Source organism: Melanostigma gelatinosum (genome assembly GCF_949748355.1).
Source record: "Melanostigma gelatinosum genome assembly, chromosome: 18".
NCBI lineage: Eukaryota > Metazoa > Chordata > Actinopteri > Perciformes > Zoarcidae > Melanostigma > Melanostigma gelatinosum.
The window spans coordinates 11611961-11632754 of NC_136651.1; the positions used below are offsets into that span (position 1 = coordinate 11611961).

A 20794-nucleotide genomic window follows, 5' to 3' on the forward strand; every position below is an offset into this window, starting at 1 on the left:
TTAATGCTGCAGAGTTTATGCCACGTTACAGCTCGCGTCCTCGCAGGCTGTATGTTCAATGGGCATGTTACGTTTATGTGCTAATGTGTTACCGTTTCTAAAATCAAGCGACAGCGGGTAGAAATGTAGAGTGCACAACTAAAGAACGGAGGATCAAGGCAACACCAACAACAAACTTTTTTTCAACGTGTACGCTGATCGTCCACAGTAACTATAGAGTGGTCTCGCCGACGTCACGATCTCCTTAGATACGAGGTCTGTCCGCCATGTTGGAGTACATACAGATCCTACATTGCGGCGAGTAAACAAGGAAGTGCGGCGATAATACCATACTTTGAGTCACTGGATAGTGCATCAAAGGTTCGCTACCTGGCCAAATTGAAGGTTATTGGTAATTTGGATCCCTATACGATGAGTGCAGATCGTTTCAGTGCCGATCCAGTGCGACTCAGCCGTGCCGTGCATGCCAGTGGCTTTGTGTGTACTCCAACATGGCCGACAGCTAAAACTGTGACGTCACACGAGACCACTCTATTCAGCCAACATGTAAATATCACCCGAAACCGATTTCTCACGTTTTTTATCCGGGAATGGGTAGACTGGTTTAGTCAGCAGCTACAAAGACAAGTCAAGGCAATTTAGTTCATAGCACGGCAAAAAAGGCAGTTCACAGCGCTTAAATAAAGAATAATAAATATGTAATAAAAATGTTATGCTCCAAGTCCAGTCTTCAAGGTAGCGGATCTGTAATGCGATGGCGGAAGACATTGCACACAGATTTATTTACCAAGACCGTCATTCATTGACCTTGTTCAAGTGGCAGCTTCATCTTATTATAGTAATAATATGACACAGTGAACCTTGATCTCTGTGGAAAAAAATTAGTTTCAGCGTTTGGTGACTGGAACTGGAGTTTATCTATCTGAAAGCACCAGTTTGCTTGAACCTTTCCACCATATTGTATATGAAACGACGCAAAATTCAATTTGATGAAACGGTACACAAACTGTCTTTTTGCATATTTATTGACTATAAATAGTGTGACATGTCTTACTCATACAGAATATACTGTTACGTCGCCTTGAAGTTCAGTCATGTGTTTTTTAGTAAATAACTTGTATTGTGTTGTACATAACTGTACTATGACCTTAAATATTCTGCATAAATACAATCCAGATGTTTCTGCAGCATCACTCTGCCTCTCTGTGTCCTCTGACTGATCACAGAGGCCATGGCCTTCCTTGGGCGCGCAGCTCGGCGTGTGGTGTTGACAGTGCGGCCTCCTCTCTCTCCCTTGTGCCGGACGACCGCTCGGTCCTACAGCTCGGAGCCCACCAAGGAAAAAAGTGTTCCCTACGAGAAGACGCTCAAGAAAGAGGATGGAGCCTCCTCTGGACCCACTAAACCTTTACCCAGGTTGGCGTAGTGGGTGGATGTGTGTTAACTGTATTGTGTGCACTACAAGTGACCGTTGACTTCCAGTCGTTTTTTGCATTTTAAGACCAGCTTCTGTTTGGTGCCAGTCTTCTCATCTAACTGTCAACAAGACGAGTGTATAACTTTCCCTCTATGTAACTAAAGTGACCTTTTGTTTTTGACTTGGTTTAAATGAGTGTCGCTGGTTTGAGTTTTTAAGCGGCATCGCCCCATATCCCACTTTGAAAGCCGTGTTCTCAGCTCACCTGTAGTTATCTGCCACCTGCCTCAGATCAGCGGATGTGGTGGTGATCGGAGGAGGCAGTCTGGGCTGTCAGACCATCTACCACCTGGCTAAAATGGGGATGACCAACGTAGTTCTGCTGGAGAGAGACCGACTGACTGCTGGCACCACCTGGCACACCGCAGGTAACGAACCGTATAGAATGTGGAGAATAAGGAGGACTTCTATGTGCAGTTTCTGTTGAAACCAGCCACCCCTTACTCGTTTTCTCTGCACTACCTACTGTATCTTTTTTCCATGTCTCCTGTACTTCAAGGCTTGATCAGGTCTCTGCAGATAAAGTGCTCACAGTTGTATTTTGACCTGCACACTGAACATGCATTTTTGTTAATCTGCCTGTGTGTGTGTGTTCACTAGGCCTGCTGTGGCAGCTCCGTCCCAGTGATGTTGAGGTCGAGCTCTTGGCCCACACCAGGAATGTGATCAGCAAAGACCTGGAGGAGGAGACGGGTCTCCACACAGGCTGGATCGAGAACGGAGGACTCTTCATTGCCTCCAACAAGCAGAGGCTGGACGAGTACAAGCGCCTCATGTCGGTAAGAATCACGGTTGTTTCGTGTGATAAAATACCATTGAACTTTCCCTCCATGAAGTGGCACATTGGGAACAAAAAAAACAAAGTATGCTCCAAGCAAAAAGCTGTAAATCTCAGTAATGCTCCACAAAAGAAATCCACGGTTCCAAAATCGTTTTTTAGGTCGGAGATGCATATGATCACTGGCCAACAGCATGTAAACAAAAGTTTAACAATAAACTACTCAGCTACTCCTCTGGGGGTTTTAAAAGCAGAGTTCATATTTTAATTGCTCAACATACACGCATGATCAGGGAAAAGGCTTTGTTTACCTTGATTACGTGTGTTTGAAGTTCAAAGTTCACATGAGACTTCACCTACCCAACGCATGGCGTGAAACTGATCCGGCCAGGAAAAAGAAGCCAAAATATTATAACTATCCTCAGTTAAAACCCAGTTAATGATATGCTACTAGTGGCTGTTGCTCAACTCCTCCTTCATACAGTGTGCTTCAGGAAGCAAAGTTTGCTCATTCGACGTAGAATAAAGGTGAAACAATTGATCATCTTTAAATGGGAAAATGAATCCCTGTTACTGAAGAACGTAACTAATAAAAAAATGCCATCTCCCCTCATTTCTAGCTGGGTAAAGTTTATGGTATCGAGTCCCATGTCCTGTCACCGGCGGAGACCAAGGACCTGTATCCGCTGATGAACGTCGATGATCTGTACGGAACCCTGTATGTACCAAAAGACGGCACCATGGACCCGGCAGGCACCTGCACCACCCTGACCAGAGCTGCCACCGCCAGGGGAGCCACGGTAACGAGCGCTTGTCTGCTGACTCGTGGTTCTCCTACTGGACCAGCAGTATACAAAATGTTTTAGAATTAGTTCATCCTGGGGTTTTCAAGTGTTGCCACTGCCCGGGCCAAGCATGTCTTGGCCTTGGGCTCCTCTCACTGCGGCAACAATGGTGTCGATCCACCCCAGTTTCCAGAATGCAAGCCAATTCCTTTGGCCGGCCTCTTATCTTTAAAGGATGAAGTTTGGCCGATACTTTGAGATAAACTCAAACCTCCACATGAAAGCGCTATTAATCATACTCAATCAACTCATCAGGGGTGCGAGAGTGGCATATTTCCCTGGCCCGATCAACAATAACAAGTATAATTTTTGATTGATAATATTGACAAAATGATGAATCCAGCTTGTTCTTGAGTTCCTGCCTACCTCGTCTTTTCTGAATTTCTTTGTGGACAAGATCAATGGTCTCAAATCAAATGCCAACCTTGGAGCTTATCACTCCGATCGAGTTAGTTGCCCTGTTCTGCTGTCTGAGTTCAACTCTGTTTCCATTCAAGCTCTCTGAGATATAGTTTCTCATAGACGTCCATCGTCCTGCCCTGCTGGTATGATTCCAACTTTTTTCTTTTGAAAGAAGTCCTCTCAGTCATTGGCCGTGTCATTCTGAAAAAACTGAGGTGTATATATATATACACCAGTATATATATATAGCAGCATAAAGCCGTCTTCTGATAATCTTGGTAGTGTTTTTGACCGACATTTTAACCTGCTTTTCTTTCTGCCAAGTCAGTTTAGTGAGCTGCCAGTACTGTGTAACAATAGCACCCATATCTGAACAAGGTAACACAGTGTAGATAGCCTTGTGTACAGCGAAACATTACTTGCTGTTTCTAACTAAATGACATCTTGAATGGCAGTGAATTCATGTAACACACAACACTATACCTAAACTGATCGACAGCCTATCTGAGACCAGCTTTTTTTTTTTTTTTTTTGATGGTCAGTGCTTTCATGGTGCATTTCAAACAAAAGTAGACTGGAATTGTTATACATACAGTAAATACAAATTTAGAGATGAGCCTTTTTTGAACTTCAGGCTTGAGTCTGACTTTTTGGCCTCATAGAGACGTAGTGCGATGAACAATTTTACCTTTGTCTTATGCTGTAGTAGTAGTCTTTGAGGAATTGAGTATGAAGAGGATTATGAAGTCTGGCAAAATTGTGTCAAAGGAGAGCGATTGAGTCAGTAGCCTGAACCTCCACTGCCGTCACAGCGGCGTTGGAGAACATTCGGCCGCCCATCTTCTTCACAACCTCAGCGAGCAGATAAAAGGGCTCGAATGATGTTCGATTGAATAACTGTGCCACTCGTCAGGGTGGAGCAGAGCATGTACATCATCTTTAATGCGTGTCTTTTAATCAGGTGATCGAGAACTGCCCTGTGACCGGCATCCAAGTGCGGGCGGATGACTTCGGTGTGAAGAGGGTGAAGGCAGTGGAGACCGCTCATGGGACCATTGAGACGCCTTGTGTGGTGAACTGTGCAGGTGAGATTCAGACAAGATCAGCTGACTAACATACAAAACCACAGATGAAATGCATTTTGGTCTTATTTGACATACATAATAAACATTTGCGAGGCTTTTTGGATGTAACTTAAGTTGATATTTGAACAATTTGGTGCAATTTTACAGGTGTTTCTTTTCCTAAATTGCATTTATCTACATTTAAAGGTGGCGTTCTTCTGACATTTTTGTGTCTGTGTGTTACATGCAGGTGTGTGGGCCACCAAGCTGGGGGCAATGGCTGGAGTCAAGGTGCCTCTTGTTGCAATGCATCACGCCTATGTGGTGACAGAGAGAATTGAAGGCATACAGGTAGGACCTCCATGTGTCGTACCTGAACAGCCTCACCGTGGTTCATGATCTGTTGCATGAAAAATATAATCAATCAATCACAGAGGTGGCTCCTGATTATAACGGCTCTATTCTGTATCTAAGATGTCTTTTTAATCATGTTGGGCCAAACACAGTATTTGTGCTACTTGTGTGTGTAAATCCCGTCAGCTGTCTGTATTAACTCTTTCTGACCTGCAGGGGGCACTGTGACATTACAGAGTTCCACCTGTAAGGGTCCAGAATGCCGTTAGTGACATGTGTGTGCTTATTTGTGTAAGAGAGAAAGGGGGATTGATTTGTTTGTATCCTTTTTAATGCTGATCATATGTGTGTTTGGGGGGGGGGGGCTCTGTTTGCAGATCGAACACATGTCTGACATGGCTTGTGTAAACTTCCCTTTGCTTGTGAATCTTGTGCGTTAGCTTGAGTCAGTGTACACGTGCGTAACCGTGCTCGTCCTCTAGAGGCCGGTGGTTTTTCGGGGGTGCTGTCGGAGCTTCTCTGTGTTATGTAGTTTAAGAGCAGCTTAACCAGCATGACTGCTGCATCGTGTACACAGACGTCAGCCCACACGCACAAAATGACACCGGGCCACCGGGAAATCTGTTCCCACCAGGGTGAGCGACTCGTCAGGTCAAACATCTCACGCTGACCACATGTCTGTGTGTGTGTGTGTGTGTGTGTGTGTGTGTGAATACATTGTGATGCTGCGGTGGGTTTGAATTGAAAACGCTCGCTGGTGATGACTGCTGTGCGGCTTTATATCTGTGAGTTCACGAAGGACGGAGTGCATCGAAGTCCAGCGTTGATCACATGGAGCGAGCAGCTTGACTGTACTCTGCACAGGAGAGAGTAAGGCACAGTTTTGGCTGTTATTATATGTAGCCTGCTGTTTCCAAATGTCAGCTTGTTCACTGGTATTTTGGTTTTGTACCCACGGAGCCAATTGACTTTGGAATGAAAAGCACTCCCGACGGAATGAATACAAATGACACGACGCACGTAAAGTGTAACTGTTCGGCAGACACTTCTCCCAGAATATTTACTCAGACTCGAGGGGATGAATGCTTCTCTCTGCTGTGTTTTGGAAAGAAGATGTCATGGTGTGTCAGTAGCTGCCTTACCATACGTAAAGAAGCTCTATGGTTTGTTAAGGCACGCCATGGTATGCCACTGGCGCTGTAGATAAAGACTCTTATGGTTGTTATGTCCTGTATTATATACCCTTTTCTATATGTATGCCTCTGGTTACAATAACAAAAAGCACTAAATACTATGGAAGAATCTGGGTCTATGATCTCATTATAAAACCTAAAAGAAAAATGGCACAATTATTCTAATTCATCACAAGTTTAGTTCATTATCTGGTTTGAATGGCAATCATTTTCTGGTGCAGCTTCAGTTATGCACCACCGTCACCTTGCTTGTCTTTGTCTTGTCTTTATGAATGTTAATGTTACAGTTCGAACTGCCAATCAAACAAAGTGATCTCTTAGATTGAGGCTCTTATAATTCATCCTTCTCTCGTTCACGAATGTGAATCTGCCCATCATTTTGTCAGTGAAACACAATTAGTTTGGAGTACTTCATGTCTTGAATGTTTCCACTTTAATCTTCACTCGCTGCAGAACATGCCAAACGTCAGGGACCATGATGCATCGGTGTACCTGCGCCTCCAAGGTGACGCCCTGTCTGTGGGGGGTTATGAACAGAACCCCATCTTCTGGGATGAGGTAAGCTTGAATATTATCTGAGTAACAGTTATTCCCTGTTGATCGCTTACAGACCCTGAAAGCGACTGTCTACGTTTGTTTGGCATAAAATCAAATACTTCAATTGAGAACGATGTAAAGTTTAATCCTGTTTCCATAGTTTCTGTCAGTTTGACCCAGTCTCTTATTTAGTCAGATTTTCTTCTCTTTAGTTGTTGCTGCTGTATTAGCATGGAGGTCAAGCTGTATTCACAGCAGGACTAGTACAACTGTGTGTGTGTGTGTGTGTTCACTAATCTCCCAGTGGTGGAAGGAGCTATTCAGCAAGCAAAAGTGGCAATATCATAATATACACTGCTCAAATAAATTCAGGGAACACTTAATCATCACAGTATAACACCAAGTCAATTCAACTTCTAGGATATTGATCTGTCCAGTTCGAAGGCGAAAACGATTGTGAATCGATTTCACCTGCTTTGGTGCAAATGAAAGCAGCAACAGGTGGAATCAACAGCAAGACGGCGCAGAAAAATATTTTTTTCCCCTTAGTTTTGCAATTTGCTTGTGCCCTTGTCACTACTGGTAGCATGAGGGCGATACCTGCAGTCCATTTAGGTTGCATGAGTAGTGCTGCTGCTCCACAATGGCGCATCCATACAAGCCGTTGCAAGAAGGTTTGCTGTTTTGCCCAGCAGCAGGACCGGTATCTGCTCCAACAGGAGGAGCACTGCTCTACAAAATGACCTCCAGTGGGCTACTCGTGTGCATGCAATGAACTCCTCAGACCCATTGTCAGACCTTACGATGGTGCAATGGGCCCAGGGTTCCTCCTGGTGCAGGACAATGCCCGGCCTCATGTGGCCAGAGTGCGTAGGCAGTTCCTGGATCAGTAAGGCATTGATGCCATTGACTAGCCTTCACATGCCTCAGACTTCAATCCAATAGAGAACCTCTGGGACGTTATCAGCTTTATAGGTTCATGATTTTGGTTTCCATTGACCGTTCTTGCATAATTTTGTTCTTGACGAGTTACACAATGAAGATGTCAATAAAGATTTTCAACTTTAATATTTTGTTCATCAAGATACGATGTGTGATTTTAAGTGTTTCCTTCATTTTTTTGAGCAGTGTAATTTTATATATTGGGAAAATATGCTTTCTTGTATCATCAATCCTCTCAACCAACTTAAGATCCATATCCATTGAAGCATAACAAACATATTGATGAGCACATAGGCACTGTGCATAGCACATTCTTCTCATGAATTGTCTGTGGTTGTCTAAATGAAAAGAAAAAAAAAATACACAGGATGTGACGTGTGCTGCATGGGATTCCATATCATCAGCGCAACGGAGTCTTTAGAACAGTACAGAAGGTAAATCGAGGGTTCATATCATCTTCTCTGTACTGATTTTAGAGACAAACGGATTCAATCCAGCTGAAATTGCTTTTAGTGGAATATAAAAACTGAAACGAGTATAATAAGTGATTGCACAGGCTGTTCTCTCAGGCACAGACGGACTCTGTAAAGGGGCGGCTGACTTCAGAGAATGATCTTTATATCAGCTTTTAAATCGACAGGTGGTCTTGGTCTTAATGGATGTGTACTGTCTCTCAAGGACAGGTTTTTAGAGCAGCGTGTTAACTCGGCTGGCCGGTTTGGTGGCAGGCGTCTTCGCTCTTTCTCCTGTGCTGGTGTTCCACACCTAAAACATTTCACTGTTCATGTGGTTTATTCATTTATTCATTCTTTAAATCTGTGCTCTTACAATGCAATCCTGGATTTGTACCATTAACAGGTAAAGATTGCTCTCTTCAACCTGTTTGTGTTTAAGAATGAGCCTCGCAATGAAATACATTTACAAAAGATATCTCGGTTTTTAATAGAAGTTATCTAGCAGGGTTTTTGCTGATAATATTAACTTCACGACTTTCCGTCTGGCTGCCTGCCTGTCTACAGACTCCTCAGTGGTCTTTACATTTTCGAGGATTGCTTTGTGCAGAAGCAGCTCCTTTTGTTCTCGTTCTGCAGCTGAGCGTTGCTTTGATGTCTTGAGGAGATACAGAAAGGCGAATTAGCAGGGAGACGGAGAGAATAGAGGATGCCTGCTGAGCGAAGACGAGCGGGATCGATGGCTTGGGAGGGATTGAGAGAAGTGTGGCGTCTAGGACAAAGAGCACTGCTCCTCAGATACTCCGGTTGAGTGTCAGTGCTCGGTAATAATGCAGAAAGTCTGTGTTCAGATGAAAGGAGCTGCTGTCAGCGTGCACATCTCTGTGACATTCAAGTCGTAATCCAAACTAATTGTAAGCCATAGGAACTCTTTTCTCCCTCGGCAAGTCTGTCTAACTACAGACTTCTAACTGAAAGATTTTAGACTGTTGATGCTGTTAACCAGCGTGATATGTCGGCACTGACTCAGAAACACAGTCACGCTCTGAAAGTAAGAGACTGAATTCCACCATTGACGAACCAAGATGGAGAAGTTCAAGTGGAGGGGTGACCAGATCAATACCAGGATATAGGGAGAAATGCCAGACTGATATAATCTCAGAGAGCACAGGCTGTTGTGCTGGACTTTTCAATTTGAGCGCCCTTAGTCAGTCTGATTAGTGTAGGAGGGGAACATTTTAAGGCGAGGGCGTTCGGCACTGAACGGCATGAGTTGTCTGAGCTAAAGGCTCCATTTTTGGCCGACAAGGAGGGCGTTGCGGAGGTCCAGATGGGAGCAAATTAAAGCTTTGACAGGGAACCGAGAGGGATTTGACACATGTTGATTCCCTGGTGAGAAAGAGTCGATTCAACAAGTGTTACAGGATTGTGCTGTGGCTCCAGTGAGTGCGACTTACTCCCACAGTTGGCGGTCTACAGTCACATGTGGTGACTTGGACAGTGTTGAGGAAGAACAAGGGAAAGGAGCACATCGGTCTCGACGATGTTGACTTTGAGGTGGTGCAACAGTGTTGAACATCCAACAGTCCACTGAAGCAGTGTGGATTCACTGTGTGGGAAAGAAAACAACAGAGTGGAGTACTTTTGGTTTTTTAAAGTGGCCATGATGAATATTTTTATGTTAGAAATGTATCAAATAACATGTGAAAGCTGCCGCTTGTAGTGAGTCGACAGAGAATTTTCCCTCAGGAGTTGTCAGAGACTTGAAAAAAGGATCTGAAGATGGTGAATAATAACATTCATTAGGTGACCAAATGAATCATAACTGTTAAGTTATTAGAGGTTTTTAATGATTCAATTGTGTAGAAAACACATTTTCTACACAAACACTCTGTCATCTAACCTTTTATTTATTTGTACTTATCGTTTCTAAGTTGCATTTCCTCACAACTGTTCTTCACTTTGTCACGATGGAAGATGTGCTCCCTGTAAGAACACCCTTTTGCGAAGTGTTTTTGCAGCAAGATGCATTATTTACTTGGGACATAACATCCATGTGAAACCAGTTAAAAAATCTGGATGTTTTTGTGTAAAAATCTGTAAAATCTGAAATGAATGATCCTTAAAAACATCCAAACATGAGCAGCTGCTTTTGAAGAATTACACTCTTGTATTTTGCCAACATTAAAAAAAAGTCCTGGCAAACTCTTTTGCTGTGTTTTATTTCCCAGGTGTCTGATGATTTCGCCTTCAGCCTGTTCGACCTGGACTGGGATGTATTCACGCAACACATTGAGGGTGCCATCAACAGAGTTCCTAATCTGGAGCAGACTGGCATCAAGTCCACTGTCTGTGGACCAGGTACTCTCACACACCCCAGTTCCACAGAGGCGTCCATTTTTCTGAAAATCCTGCAAGCTCTTCTTGCAAAATTGCTTAGAACATTATGCAGTACAGCAGGGAACAAGCAACCTTCATGACACTTCTTAAATTGGACACGTTCTAATCTAAAACTGAAATGGATCCGTTTCTAATGCTCCGCTATTACATTAGCTCGTGAATACTGAACCTAGCAGACCATGCGTCATGTTTGTAGAGATGGTTTGATTAGCTCAAGCCTCACTTCCCGTCCAGGCAATATCACGTTGCCGCAGTGGTTGAGTGAGCCGGTCTGTAGCTGTGCAGCCGAAAGAGTTGCAGCGTTGAATTGGATTTTTCATCATCATAGTGTGATGCAGCTGTTTGCAGAAAAAGAAGGGAAACGAGTGATAACTGAAACATACATTTACACAAATATACACACGCATGAATGACCAGAGGAAGATGGAACACAGAGAAATGGAGAGAAGGGAAAGACGGAATATATCTGCAACGCATGAACAGAGACTATTAGAATTTGAGATGGCGATTCACAGAGTGAAAGAAACTACATAAGTAGAGATGTAGAGAAGAAAGACTGCAGAGGGAGAGGAGGCTCAGATGAAATGCAGATGAAAAATGAGGATTTCATTTTCTCGGCTGTGACTCTCACATTATGGCTGTCTTCTGTTTAATTTCAAGTGTTCGTATGATACGTAGACCACGCTGAGCATTGAGCTCACTGAGCCCTCAACCATGTGTTTGGTGAGAGAGCAGAAATCTCAACCGTGAGCCGAGGACCACGAGGACCATGAGGACCGATGTCCTTATACCACGTAAAAGGTTGCTTTAGGATTAAGGTGGTTGGAGTTAGTTAAGTTTCTCTATTACTTTGTCCTGGTTTTAACACTTGGTAAGTTGAAGGTACACACATTAAAGGCGTTAAATGCAAAATGTAGAGCTTATCTATTGACTCTCAATGGCTCTCAACATGGCGACGGCTGAGCCGGCGGCTCACATGTAACGGCGCTAACAAGACAGAGCGGTGGTCAGCTATAGTGGAGGACGCTCGCATGCATTAAGCGGCTGGTCCGGCTCGAACAACGCACCGAGAAGCTCTGGTTACAACACACAGAGGGGGAGTGACTCTATTCTCTGCTCAGGACACCATTACTGCACTATATCTTCACATTACACAGGATTTCATTGGTGTTACATGTGGTGTTATGTGATTCATTTGATAACTATCTGAATGATCACATGGTGCAAAATGAAAAAGTCGTCTGTGTCCCCCAAGCAGCTCCAGTGTCACTGGTCTTTTACGCAAAGTGAAAGTATTCTATGGGAAAATCGTCTCACCTCTGTGGTAAGTCTGTGTTTGTTAAATTCGTTGCCGCTTTTATCCACGTTTCTCTCACTGTCTGTTTTCAGAATCGTTCACAGCTGACCACAAGCCGCTGATGGGGGAAGCCCCAGAGGTCAGAGGTTTCTTCCTGGGCTGTGGCTTCAACAGTGCTGGTAAGTGCTGCAGAGACGTAAAGATTGAAGAAAGAACAGTGGGGGGGGGGGTTTACAGCAAGAAAAGAAAAGGGAAGGGAGATGAATGAGGAGGCACAAGGACGACGGCGTGTAAAGACGTCTCCGGTCAGAGCCTCAACATCTTAAACAAATGCTACGTATCACTCACAGTTTTATGCGTTCAAATACTTTGTGGTGTAGACGAGCTTTCCCTTGAGGGAGCCATGAAATGATGGAGCTAGGAAGGTCCTCAGTGCATGGCAATATACGGTAAGCAGGAAGAAGACAAGCCAGGAGAAATGGCCGAAGAGTGTTTTACCCATACTTTGACCGAGCCTTTGCCAATCTCTGTGGACGCACTCACAAACAAATGAATAATGGAGGACTTTATCCACAGAGCACACACACAAACAACCCAAGTCACTCCATTACTTCACTCATAGATGAGCTTACCTTTGACATTAGACAGGCAGGAATGTGAGCATCTCAGCAGTCTGAAAACATAGAGCGGGGGGGGGGGGCGTAAAGGGTAAAGTAATCGCCATCAGCTTTCACAGACGGCTGAGTGAAAGCTTTCTTCTGCATAAGAGCAAAAGGCCACAGGGTCGAGCTGTGAAGTTGTTAAGACAAGAGGTTGGAGCTCTAATGAGTGAGCATATACAGTAGTTTCACCACTCGCACACAACACACACACACACACACACCTTCCTTCTCTGTTGTTCAGAAGTGTAGTTTTTGTACGTTGGATGCAAATAAAAGATTCACATAAAAAAATATCCATCGCTGAGTGCTGGGTAACGTTTTGACCCTTTGACCCCGTTGTTTGCTTTTACTTGCTGGAGTTCATTCTGGTTTCCAAGCGATCAGTAACTCTTACATGTAGAAGTTGCATTTGTTACTGAGCAACCTTCAGTTACTTTTTTCCTAGTGGGTCAGAACCATCATGATGAACTTTGAGGGCATTTATTCATCCTGATTACAGTTTATTTAATTGCTTTTAACTTCTGCACCTCTTAACTCTATCACCATGTTGCTAATCATCACAACACTGAGCACCTTCACTGGTATTATGGTCGTATTTCTGTAACTGTGACAGTTACAGAAATGCTTTGACCGAGATGTCTTCATGTCTTCTCCCCTGCAAAACAACATGCTTACAAGGCATGACTGAGGCAGAGAAGGATGAATACAATGATGCACGTTTTCTCCCTCTTTAAAGCATTTTTAGATTCACCAGCGGCATCACTGTAAATGTCAGAAGAAAGGGAGAGGGCGACTTGTCTAAAAATAATTTGAGAGCAATACAGGAGAGAGAGGACCCAGGAACAAATGTTTGCACGCCATTAACGAACAGTCACAGAGCGAGATGCCGACAGTGGGGAAGTGGAGGGGAAGTACACTGGCAGAGAGGATAAGACGAGCGGAAGCACGAGCACAAGGGTTCGCACATCAGTGTAGTTATCTCTGGTGACATTTCAGTGCCACCTCGCCTTGTTGGTTGTCTCCCATAGTCTTAGGAGAACTCCATTATCCCCCTTACCCCCCTCCCCCCCCCCTCCTCCCTCTGTCTCTCTACCCATTCCGCCATTCTAACATCCTTGGCCCAGAGTGACAGTGTCTGCAGATGAGTGAAGCGATGACAGATGAAGGGAGGAGGCACGCTGGGAGAGATGGAGAAGGAGGGATGCAAGGACACACTGATCGTGCTGCTGCACATTGATGTTGTGTGTGTGTGTGTGTGTGTGTGTATAGACGTGCATGATGCATGCAAATTACCAGCAACACAAGAAGGGGGTTGCTAAAAGGGAGCAGCTCATTAACCCAGCAGTTTTGGGGACCGGATGGGTGAAAGATTGCCAGTGTTGCATGTTGGTCGGGTTGGAAAACAAAGCTGCAGCCGCTAGGTTCAGCTGATGAGGTCACATTGCTCAGGGGCAGCTGTGAGCAAGTGTCAAATGATGGAACAAAGGTCAAAACAATCCTCTGTAGGTCATATATGACAAATAGAGGCTCCACATTAATGAGACGCATCAGTCCTCCAGACAGGCAATCAGAGATCAGAGAGAGAGAGAATGGAAGAGAGGGCCAGGTTTTTGTTCATTTACTAACGTGTGCCTCTGCAGTAATCTGTGACAAACTGTTTTAGATTCTGCAACTAACAATCATTTTCATTAGCTGGTAGTTTGTCTGTAAGTTTTCTCTCTTGTCTGAGATTTCATCGACTAAATGGTGATTCAAATACGGGTTTATGGATAATGAAAATAATCGTGAGTTGCAGCCCTCAATCAAAAACTCAGATTCAAGAATAATGGATAGAAGCAGCAAATACAAAGACTTTTTTTTTTTGCTTAATTCAGTTGTAGAGTAGCTACACTCTCTGGTGCTAATTGGACCTGTCTTCAGTGATGAACCCGGGGTCATAGGGGGTTTCGGGTCTTTAATCATCAGACACCCTCGCCCTGGTGACCCAGCTGGGGGTGATCAGCCCCAGACTTGTGTCCAAGATCCACAGCCTCCACACGGCCTTGTCAGCATCCTCCAGGATGTTTTTGGTGTCTCCAGCAAAAGCTCCGCCACCCAACTCCCCTCAATGCCTTTGGGTGGCAACTGACTATACGCTCCATGGTGCCCCTCTTCTTGAAAAAGAAACTGGTTCGGCTCTCCAGAGCTCTGTCCAGGTGATCTGGCGAGGTTCCACATGCTCCCAGCTGGTCCAGGTGTCGTCTTTGTACATGCTGCCCATCTTGCTACACCGTTCTACCTCTGCCTCTGCTCCTATCTCATCCTATCTCATCAAGACGTTATGCCAGAACCGCACCTCCGCTCTGTCGACAGCTTCCTCTGTCTGCCGCTTCCTTCTGGTCTCAACAATGATTCCTGTCGAGACAACTTAGACCTCCCTGGCTCGAGCTGTTGACTACTTGTTTCAGCATTCGTTAACATGTGAATCTGAGATGCTTTTCATACCCGTTTCTGTGCGTTTGTGTTTTTGTCAGGCATGATGCTGGGAGGTGGTTGTGGACGAGAGCTGGCTCACTGGATCATACACGGCCGCCCTGAAAAGGACATGTATGGTTACGACATCAGGTACATCAATGCACAAGAAGACTGTCTACAAACCTACAGCGGTGAAGCTTAAAAAGTATTTGAGCAGTGGCAGTGCTCACAGGAGGTTTCATAGGCAAGGCAAGTTTATTTGTATAGCACATTTCAACAACAAGGTAATTCAAAGTGCTTCACATAAAACCATTAAAAGCATCAAAACATAAGGCAAAAGAAAAGGAGATTTAAAAACAATTAAGAACATTCATTGCATTAAAACATTAAAAAACAGTGTAAGAAATAAAATACAGTCGTAAAATGCAGAAATGCAGAAATTGATTAATATATGAATTGAATGTGGTTCAATTAAAGGCAGCAGCAAACAGAAAAGTCTTCAATCTTGATTTAAATGAGCTGAGGGTCTCAGCAGACCTGCAGCTTTCTGGGACTTTGTTCCAGATATGTGGAGCAGAAAAACTGAACGCTGCTTCTCCATGTTTAGTTCTGACTCTGGGAACAGAAAGTAAACCGGTCCCAGACGACCTGAGGGGTCGGGATGGTTCATAAGGTAGCAGCAGATCAGAGATGTATTTTGGCCCTAAACCATTCAGTGCTTTGTAAACCAACAGCAGGATTTTAAAGTCAATTCTTTGTTGGACAGGAAGCCAGTGCAAAGACCTCAGAACTGGAGTGATGTGATCCACCCTCCTGGTCTTAGTGAGGACTCGAGCTGCAGCGTTCTGAATCAGCTGCAGCTTTCTGACGGACTTTTTACAGAGACCTGTAAACACACCGTTACAGTAGTCCAGTCTGCTGAAGATAAATGCGTGGACAAGTTTTTCCAAATCCTGTTGGGACATAAATCCTCTAATCCTTGATATATTCTTCAGGTGATAATAGGCTGATTTTGTAATTGTCTTGATATGGCTGTTCAGGTTGAGGTCTGAATCCATAACTACACCTAGATTTCTGGCTTGGTTTGTGGGTTTTAACATCAGTTTATGCCAAACGTTTCTGTTTGGCCTTTCATTAAAGGACAGCAGGAACCAGAATAATGATGTTTAAATGAAGTCTGAATGATTGTGTCTTTTAATGAGCGTTGATCTTTTTGAATTCCCGTCCCTCCTGTCTCAGGCGTTTCCATAACTCGCTGACAGACAACACGAGCTGGATCAGAGAGAGGAGCCACGAGTCGTACGCAAAGAACTACTCTGTGGTGTTCCCCTTTGACGAGCCGCTGGCCAGCCGAAACATGAGGAAGGACCCTTTTCATCAGGTAGCTGAGCCGTTAAAACGGCGCGTTTCTTGAGTTCAAGGAAACAACCCCGATGTGCGTCCTTCTTGTTAGTCAGTCGCAAACTGTGGTTTGATGAGTCCCCACAAGTATAATAGCAATAAGAAATGTTTCTTTTTTCCTCTAACAACTATTACGTTAATGATAGAAAATAGGAATGAAAAGAACGATGAATTATTCATTCATTTTCAAACATGTTATACTTAGATAACAGAAAATACACACAATCACTCCACAAAGGCTGGTCTAGTTATTCAGTCTGTCCCTGTTATATTGACTGAAGGTTGTTCCCGGGTTTATTTTCCTGAATATCCTAAATCCTAAATCCCTCACATAAACACAGCATAAAGTGTTCGTGTCTATGTTAAAGAAGTAAACTCTTGATTCGTCAAATGAAAGCAAAAATATCCTTCCCCGTCGCCTCTCCCTGCGATGTTATGAAACCATATCCGCATGTATTTCTTCCTCGATCTGACAAACATTAAGAACAACCTTGGCTCTGTTGAAGCACTCTCGGTTTGGTAAGCAGGGCTTCTACTTTTTGTGAAGAAGTGTAGGCAGCGTGCTGTATCGCTCAGGATTTAGACAGACAGACACCTTTTGGCTTGAGCAAAGCTGGGGGGGGGGCAGCTTTCTGCACCCATATCGACGAGGTTTCCGAACATAGATGAAACCAGTTCACCTCTTAAAGTCACAGGAGCTTCTTTGCTGTAACCTGACCAGTCATCTTTGATCGCTCCCTATATTTTTAGAGGTTGTATGACTCACTTCTCTCGTTTTGTCTCCTTAAGCCTTTCATTCCACTCCGTTTTGTTTCTATCCCCATGCATCTACCCACGGCCTTCACTCGCATGTCTCTCATCTTCTCTCTTTTTGACATCCTCCCCAACACAATCTCCTCTCCTATTCATACTTCATGTCTGTTTATCCCTCTCTCTCTCTCTCTCTTCCTCTTCCTGCGGTTGTCACCGTCTTTGTTCTCGTTCCAATCTGTGTTTCGTGTGAGAGAAAAAGACGTTCCGCCGTTTCTTCTTAACCTTTGGGAAATGCAGCATCTGATTGGATAATTGAGACCGTAAATATCAACATACAAACGATGCAGCTTGATACCCAGGCTGTGCAGGCTTCAACATTTCTGTGTGCGTGAATGTAGAACAACTGTGTGTATGCTTCCGTGTCTATCATTGGATATTTCCACCGAGCTAGTCCTGAAGTACTGGTGACGCAAGCGTTTGCAAAGATATCATCTGTCAAACTCTGACCCCATCTCTGTCTGTACTCTCAGTATGTGTACAGACTGTCTCCCCCTCGCTCTCTCCTCATGTCGTCTCTGCTGAAATCGCGAGGCAAATAGCTGATTCAGGCTCAGGCATACCGGAGTTAGCAGTGTAACGCGTCCCCAGCAGCTACGTTTATTAATGCCATCCTTGCCAACTTGACTATAAATGATACACTTAGCTTCGGTAGCTTGGTCTCGGATGTCTTTCAGCTTCCTTTGTCTCCTTTAGCCCGACACAAACTCGTAATGGGCCTCGCCACCATATTTTATGCATTAATGACCCACTTAGCCTCGCTTTCCTGTTCCAGACTTCATTTACCTTCAACTGTTGCAATTTCTACCCCGGCTCACGCATGCAGGCATTCTTCCACAACAGATTACTGTCACACAGATTGCATTAGCAATGTTGTCAATGTATTTTGTAGATCATGCCGACTGCTTACTTCCAGCTTGTTTTTATTTCGCTTCCCTGACACATTTCATGCATAGTTAACCAGATTCTCCCGAAGGGCTTTTTTTTTAAGATGTTGTACAGAATGAGCAAAGACATGAAGGGATGGTAACTTTTAAAATGTTTTTTTTCCAATTAGTAGCTTGTGTATCCACAATGAATGTAAATAGAATTCCCAAAAGTCAATATGAAAAGATAAAATGAAGAAAAACGGTACCCTTTAAACCTGCTTGTAATTTGATAGAAAGAATTGTGAGCATGCAGCTGGGGCACATCTTCTGTCCTGTTGTACAACACTGTACCATTAAGACTAAAGTCCTCACTATTACAGTACAGCTTTCTCCAGCCAGCACTAAATACTTTCATTTGCATAACAAGTGCAGCATCAGGTGTTATTATGTTATCTTCAGTATAATTATGGCAACAGATTTGATGCTAGCCAGCTACAGGATAGAGCACTGAAAAGTCACAAATAAGTGCTCTCAGGTAGGCGGACTGTAGCTCGAAGGAGACCACAGTCCCTGTGAGATTGGGTTGGTCCAACCCTCGGCTGCAAGACCTCTGCTAATTACTCGTCGAGGGCCATCACCTAGCAACTAGCCTTCCTACTGTTGGTGAGCCTCAGATAAATGGAGGCGGAGGGAAGAAGGAAATGACACAGAAAAGGTCTAATTATTATTTTTTTGTTCACCATACTGGCTCTTGTTTCCTAATCACAATGAGATATGCGTTGTGGCTGAGAGGCACTTAAGGCCTTTGACTAGCTGCCCTAGTGCAAATAATGAGGCTGTCTGCTTTGAGGAGGCAATGCAACATGATTTCAGAGTACGAACAGGCCGTCGCTGACACTGCTGCTCACACGTTTTCTCCACCGCGGTAGCACGGGTGGTAAATATAGCTCGGTGTGGGAAGTTCTGGCAAGAGACAGCTAGCTGCCTGCTAAGAGGAGAGCATAGCAGAACATACCTACTAGCTGTGGGCGACTGCCAGTTTTAAGGACGATGGCGAGCGCTGAAATATCTCATTTCAACAAATCAAGAATTAACAACAAGTGTACTACATTTGCAATTGTTTTTGCTAAAATAGTGTTTGACCATCACTTCTCATCACATGTTAGGTTGATATTAAAGATGTAGGCCAGTTTATTTGTAGTGATGAACCTGCGAAGAATTATTATCTGCTCGATGTGTAGATGCGCAACTGTTTGTTAGCAAGTTTCCCCAGTCCAACTTTATGAACTGATAATATGTCAGTGTTGTAGTTGGAGCTTGTTCTGCTGCAAACAAACAAAAAACCAGTTAGTGCTGCCTTAAAACAACAGTTAACATGAGCAAGAATCAGCCGCTGTGATTGCTCTGTGCAATTGATGTGATTCTGTAGATGTGAAGAGTGAAATTGCTGACCATTAGATTACATGCATGATTGCATGACTGTGCAATTGTGTGAAGATATGCTCCTACAACGTATAACATCCCAATTTCCCAACTTTGGCTTATGTTTCCGTGCGATGATTCGAAGGTAATCGCGAAACGGTAAACATTCTGGGCTGTGTACGCTCTGTGCCGGTTTACCCTCTTGTGTCTGTGTGCGCCATGTTTGTTTTAGGTGCTGACGGAGCAGGGCTGTGTGTTCCAGGAGAGACACGGCTGGGAGAGACCTGGCTGGTTCAACAAAGACGAGCCCGCTCCCGTGAGACTCTACACACATATACTGTACACAAGCATGTGCACGCTCATGATTTATTTACAACCACATATTGACAATAGGCACTTGGAAAGGCAGAAACGATTGAGATGCAAATTGTTCCACAAGGCTCGGTGGATAGGGACTATTAGAAAAGACTTGCTGCCAGTAATGGACGACGCCGACACAGGGTCTGGCCCAATGTGTTGTCCTTCTCTGCACATGGCGACAATGATGATCAATAAGCCTCTAACTATTTGTTTGTCTTTGTTGTTGCAAAGCTTAAAGACTATGATTACTACGGGGCTTATGACATTAAGAAGAATGTGAACTACAAATACAACGAGTTGCTGGGAAAAGAGTACACCTTTGACTTCCCTCCGCATCATGACGTGGTAAGATACCGTGTGTGTGTGTGTGTGTGATCATGTGTGTTATTCAGTAGAACAATGTCATTCAATCAAATTCAGCTTTCTGTTTTGTCAAAGCCGAGGTGCCAAAAAATAACTCTGGGTCGCCAGATGAGTGTGAACACTCTCTGAAGGCTCCCGTGAGGAAAGGGAACATGTGTTCTCGTGGGAAGTGACAATCGTGGACAACCGGCAGTGATGAGGGAACTGTTAGTGAGGTTTAGTGCATACCAAACCAACTCTGCAGCTCAGAAGGCAGACCACAAGGGGAGAATTAACAACCTTGACGTCAAAATCTCTCTATTCGTTTTAATTTCCAGTGATGAATATATGCTTCAAGGATCTGGCTCCAAATATATTCGAAATGTCGTGTTTAGCAACGAGAGGAAGATGCTTTTATCTCAGGAAGGCCTCGAGGGAATTTCTGAAAATTTGGCACAAACGTCTACTTAGACTCAAGAATGCACTGATTTAGATTTTGGATGTAAACTGCAACTTTAAGGCTGAAATTCTATTTTTTTTTCTGATTGCAGATTAAGAGCGAGTGCCTCTCGTGTAGACATGGTGTGGCAGTGTTTGACATGTCCTACTTTGGAAAGTTCTATCTCACTGGACCAGATGCCAAGAAGGCGGCTGATTGGCTGTTCACTGCTGATGTCAACAAGAAGCCAGGTCAGTGTGCTGCAGCGAGAACTCTCTCTCTCTCTCTCTCTCT

At 44.1% G+C, this 20794-nt stretch overlaps 1 protein-coding gene across 4 annotated transcripts in view; it reads left to right on the forward strand.

The window, feature by feature from the left end:
• The window catches only part of sardh (sarcosine dehydrogenase), a 31171-nt gene that overhangs the window by 284 nt on the left and 10093 nt on the right, over window positions 1-20794 (forward strand). For 3 of the 4 annotated variants that reach the window (XR_013772784.1, XM_079288944.1, XM_079288945.1), the window contains exons 2-15: window positions 1227-1416; window positions 1709-1845; window positions 2078-2256; window positions 2876-3055; window positions 4464-4587; window positions 4817-4917; window positions 6567-6671; window positions 10276-10405; window positions 11834-11920; window positions 14917-15007; window positions 16097-16238; window positions 19592-19675; window positions 19951-20064; window positions 20613-20751. Coding sequence is in view for 3 of the 4 variants with exons in the window: in XM_079288944.1 (XP_079145070.1) it covers window positions 1232-1416; window positions 1709-1845; window positions 2078-2256; window positions 2876-3055; window positions 4464-4587; window positions 4817-4917; window positions 6567-6671; window positions 10276-10405; window positions 11834-11920; window positions 14917-15007; window positions 16097-16238; window positions 19592-19675; window positions 19951-20064; window positions 20613-20751 (1798 nt within the window). In the remaining variant the exon portion in view is untranslated. Of the gene's footprint in view, window positions 50-1226; window positions 1417-1708; window positions 1846-2077; window positions 2257-2875; window positions 3056-4463; window positions 4588-4816; window positions 4918-6566; window positions 6672-10275; window positions 10406-11833; window positions 11921-14916; window positions 15008-16096; window positions 16239-19591; window positions 19676-19950; window positions 20065-20612; window positions 20752-20794 lie in introns of all 4 variants that reach the window. The other variant, XM_079288946.1, reaches the window with a different exon arrangement.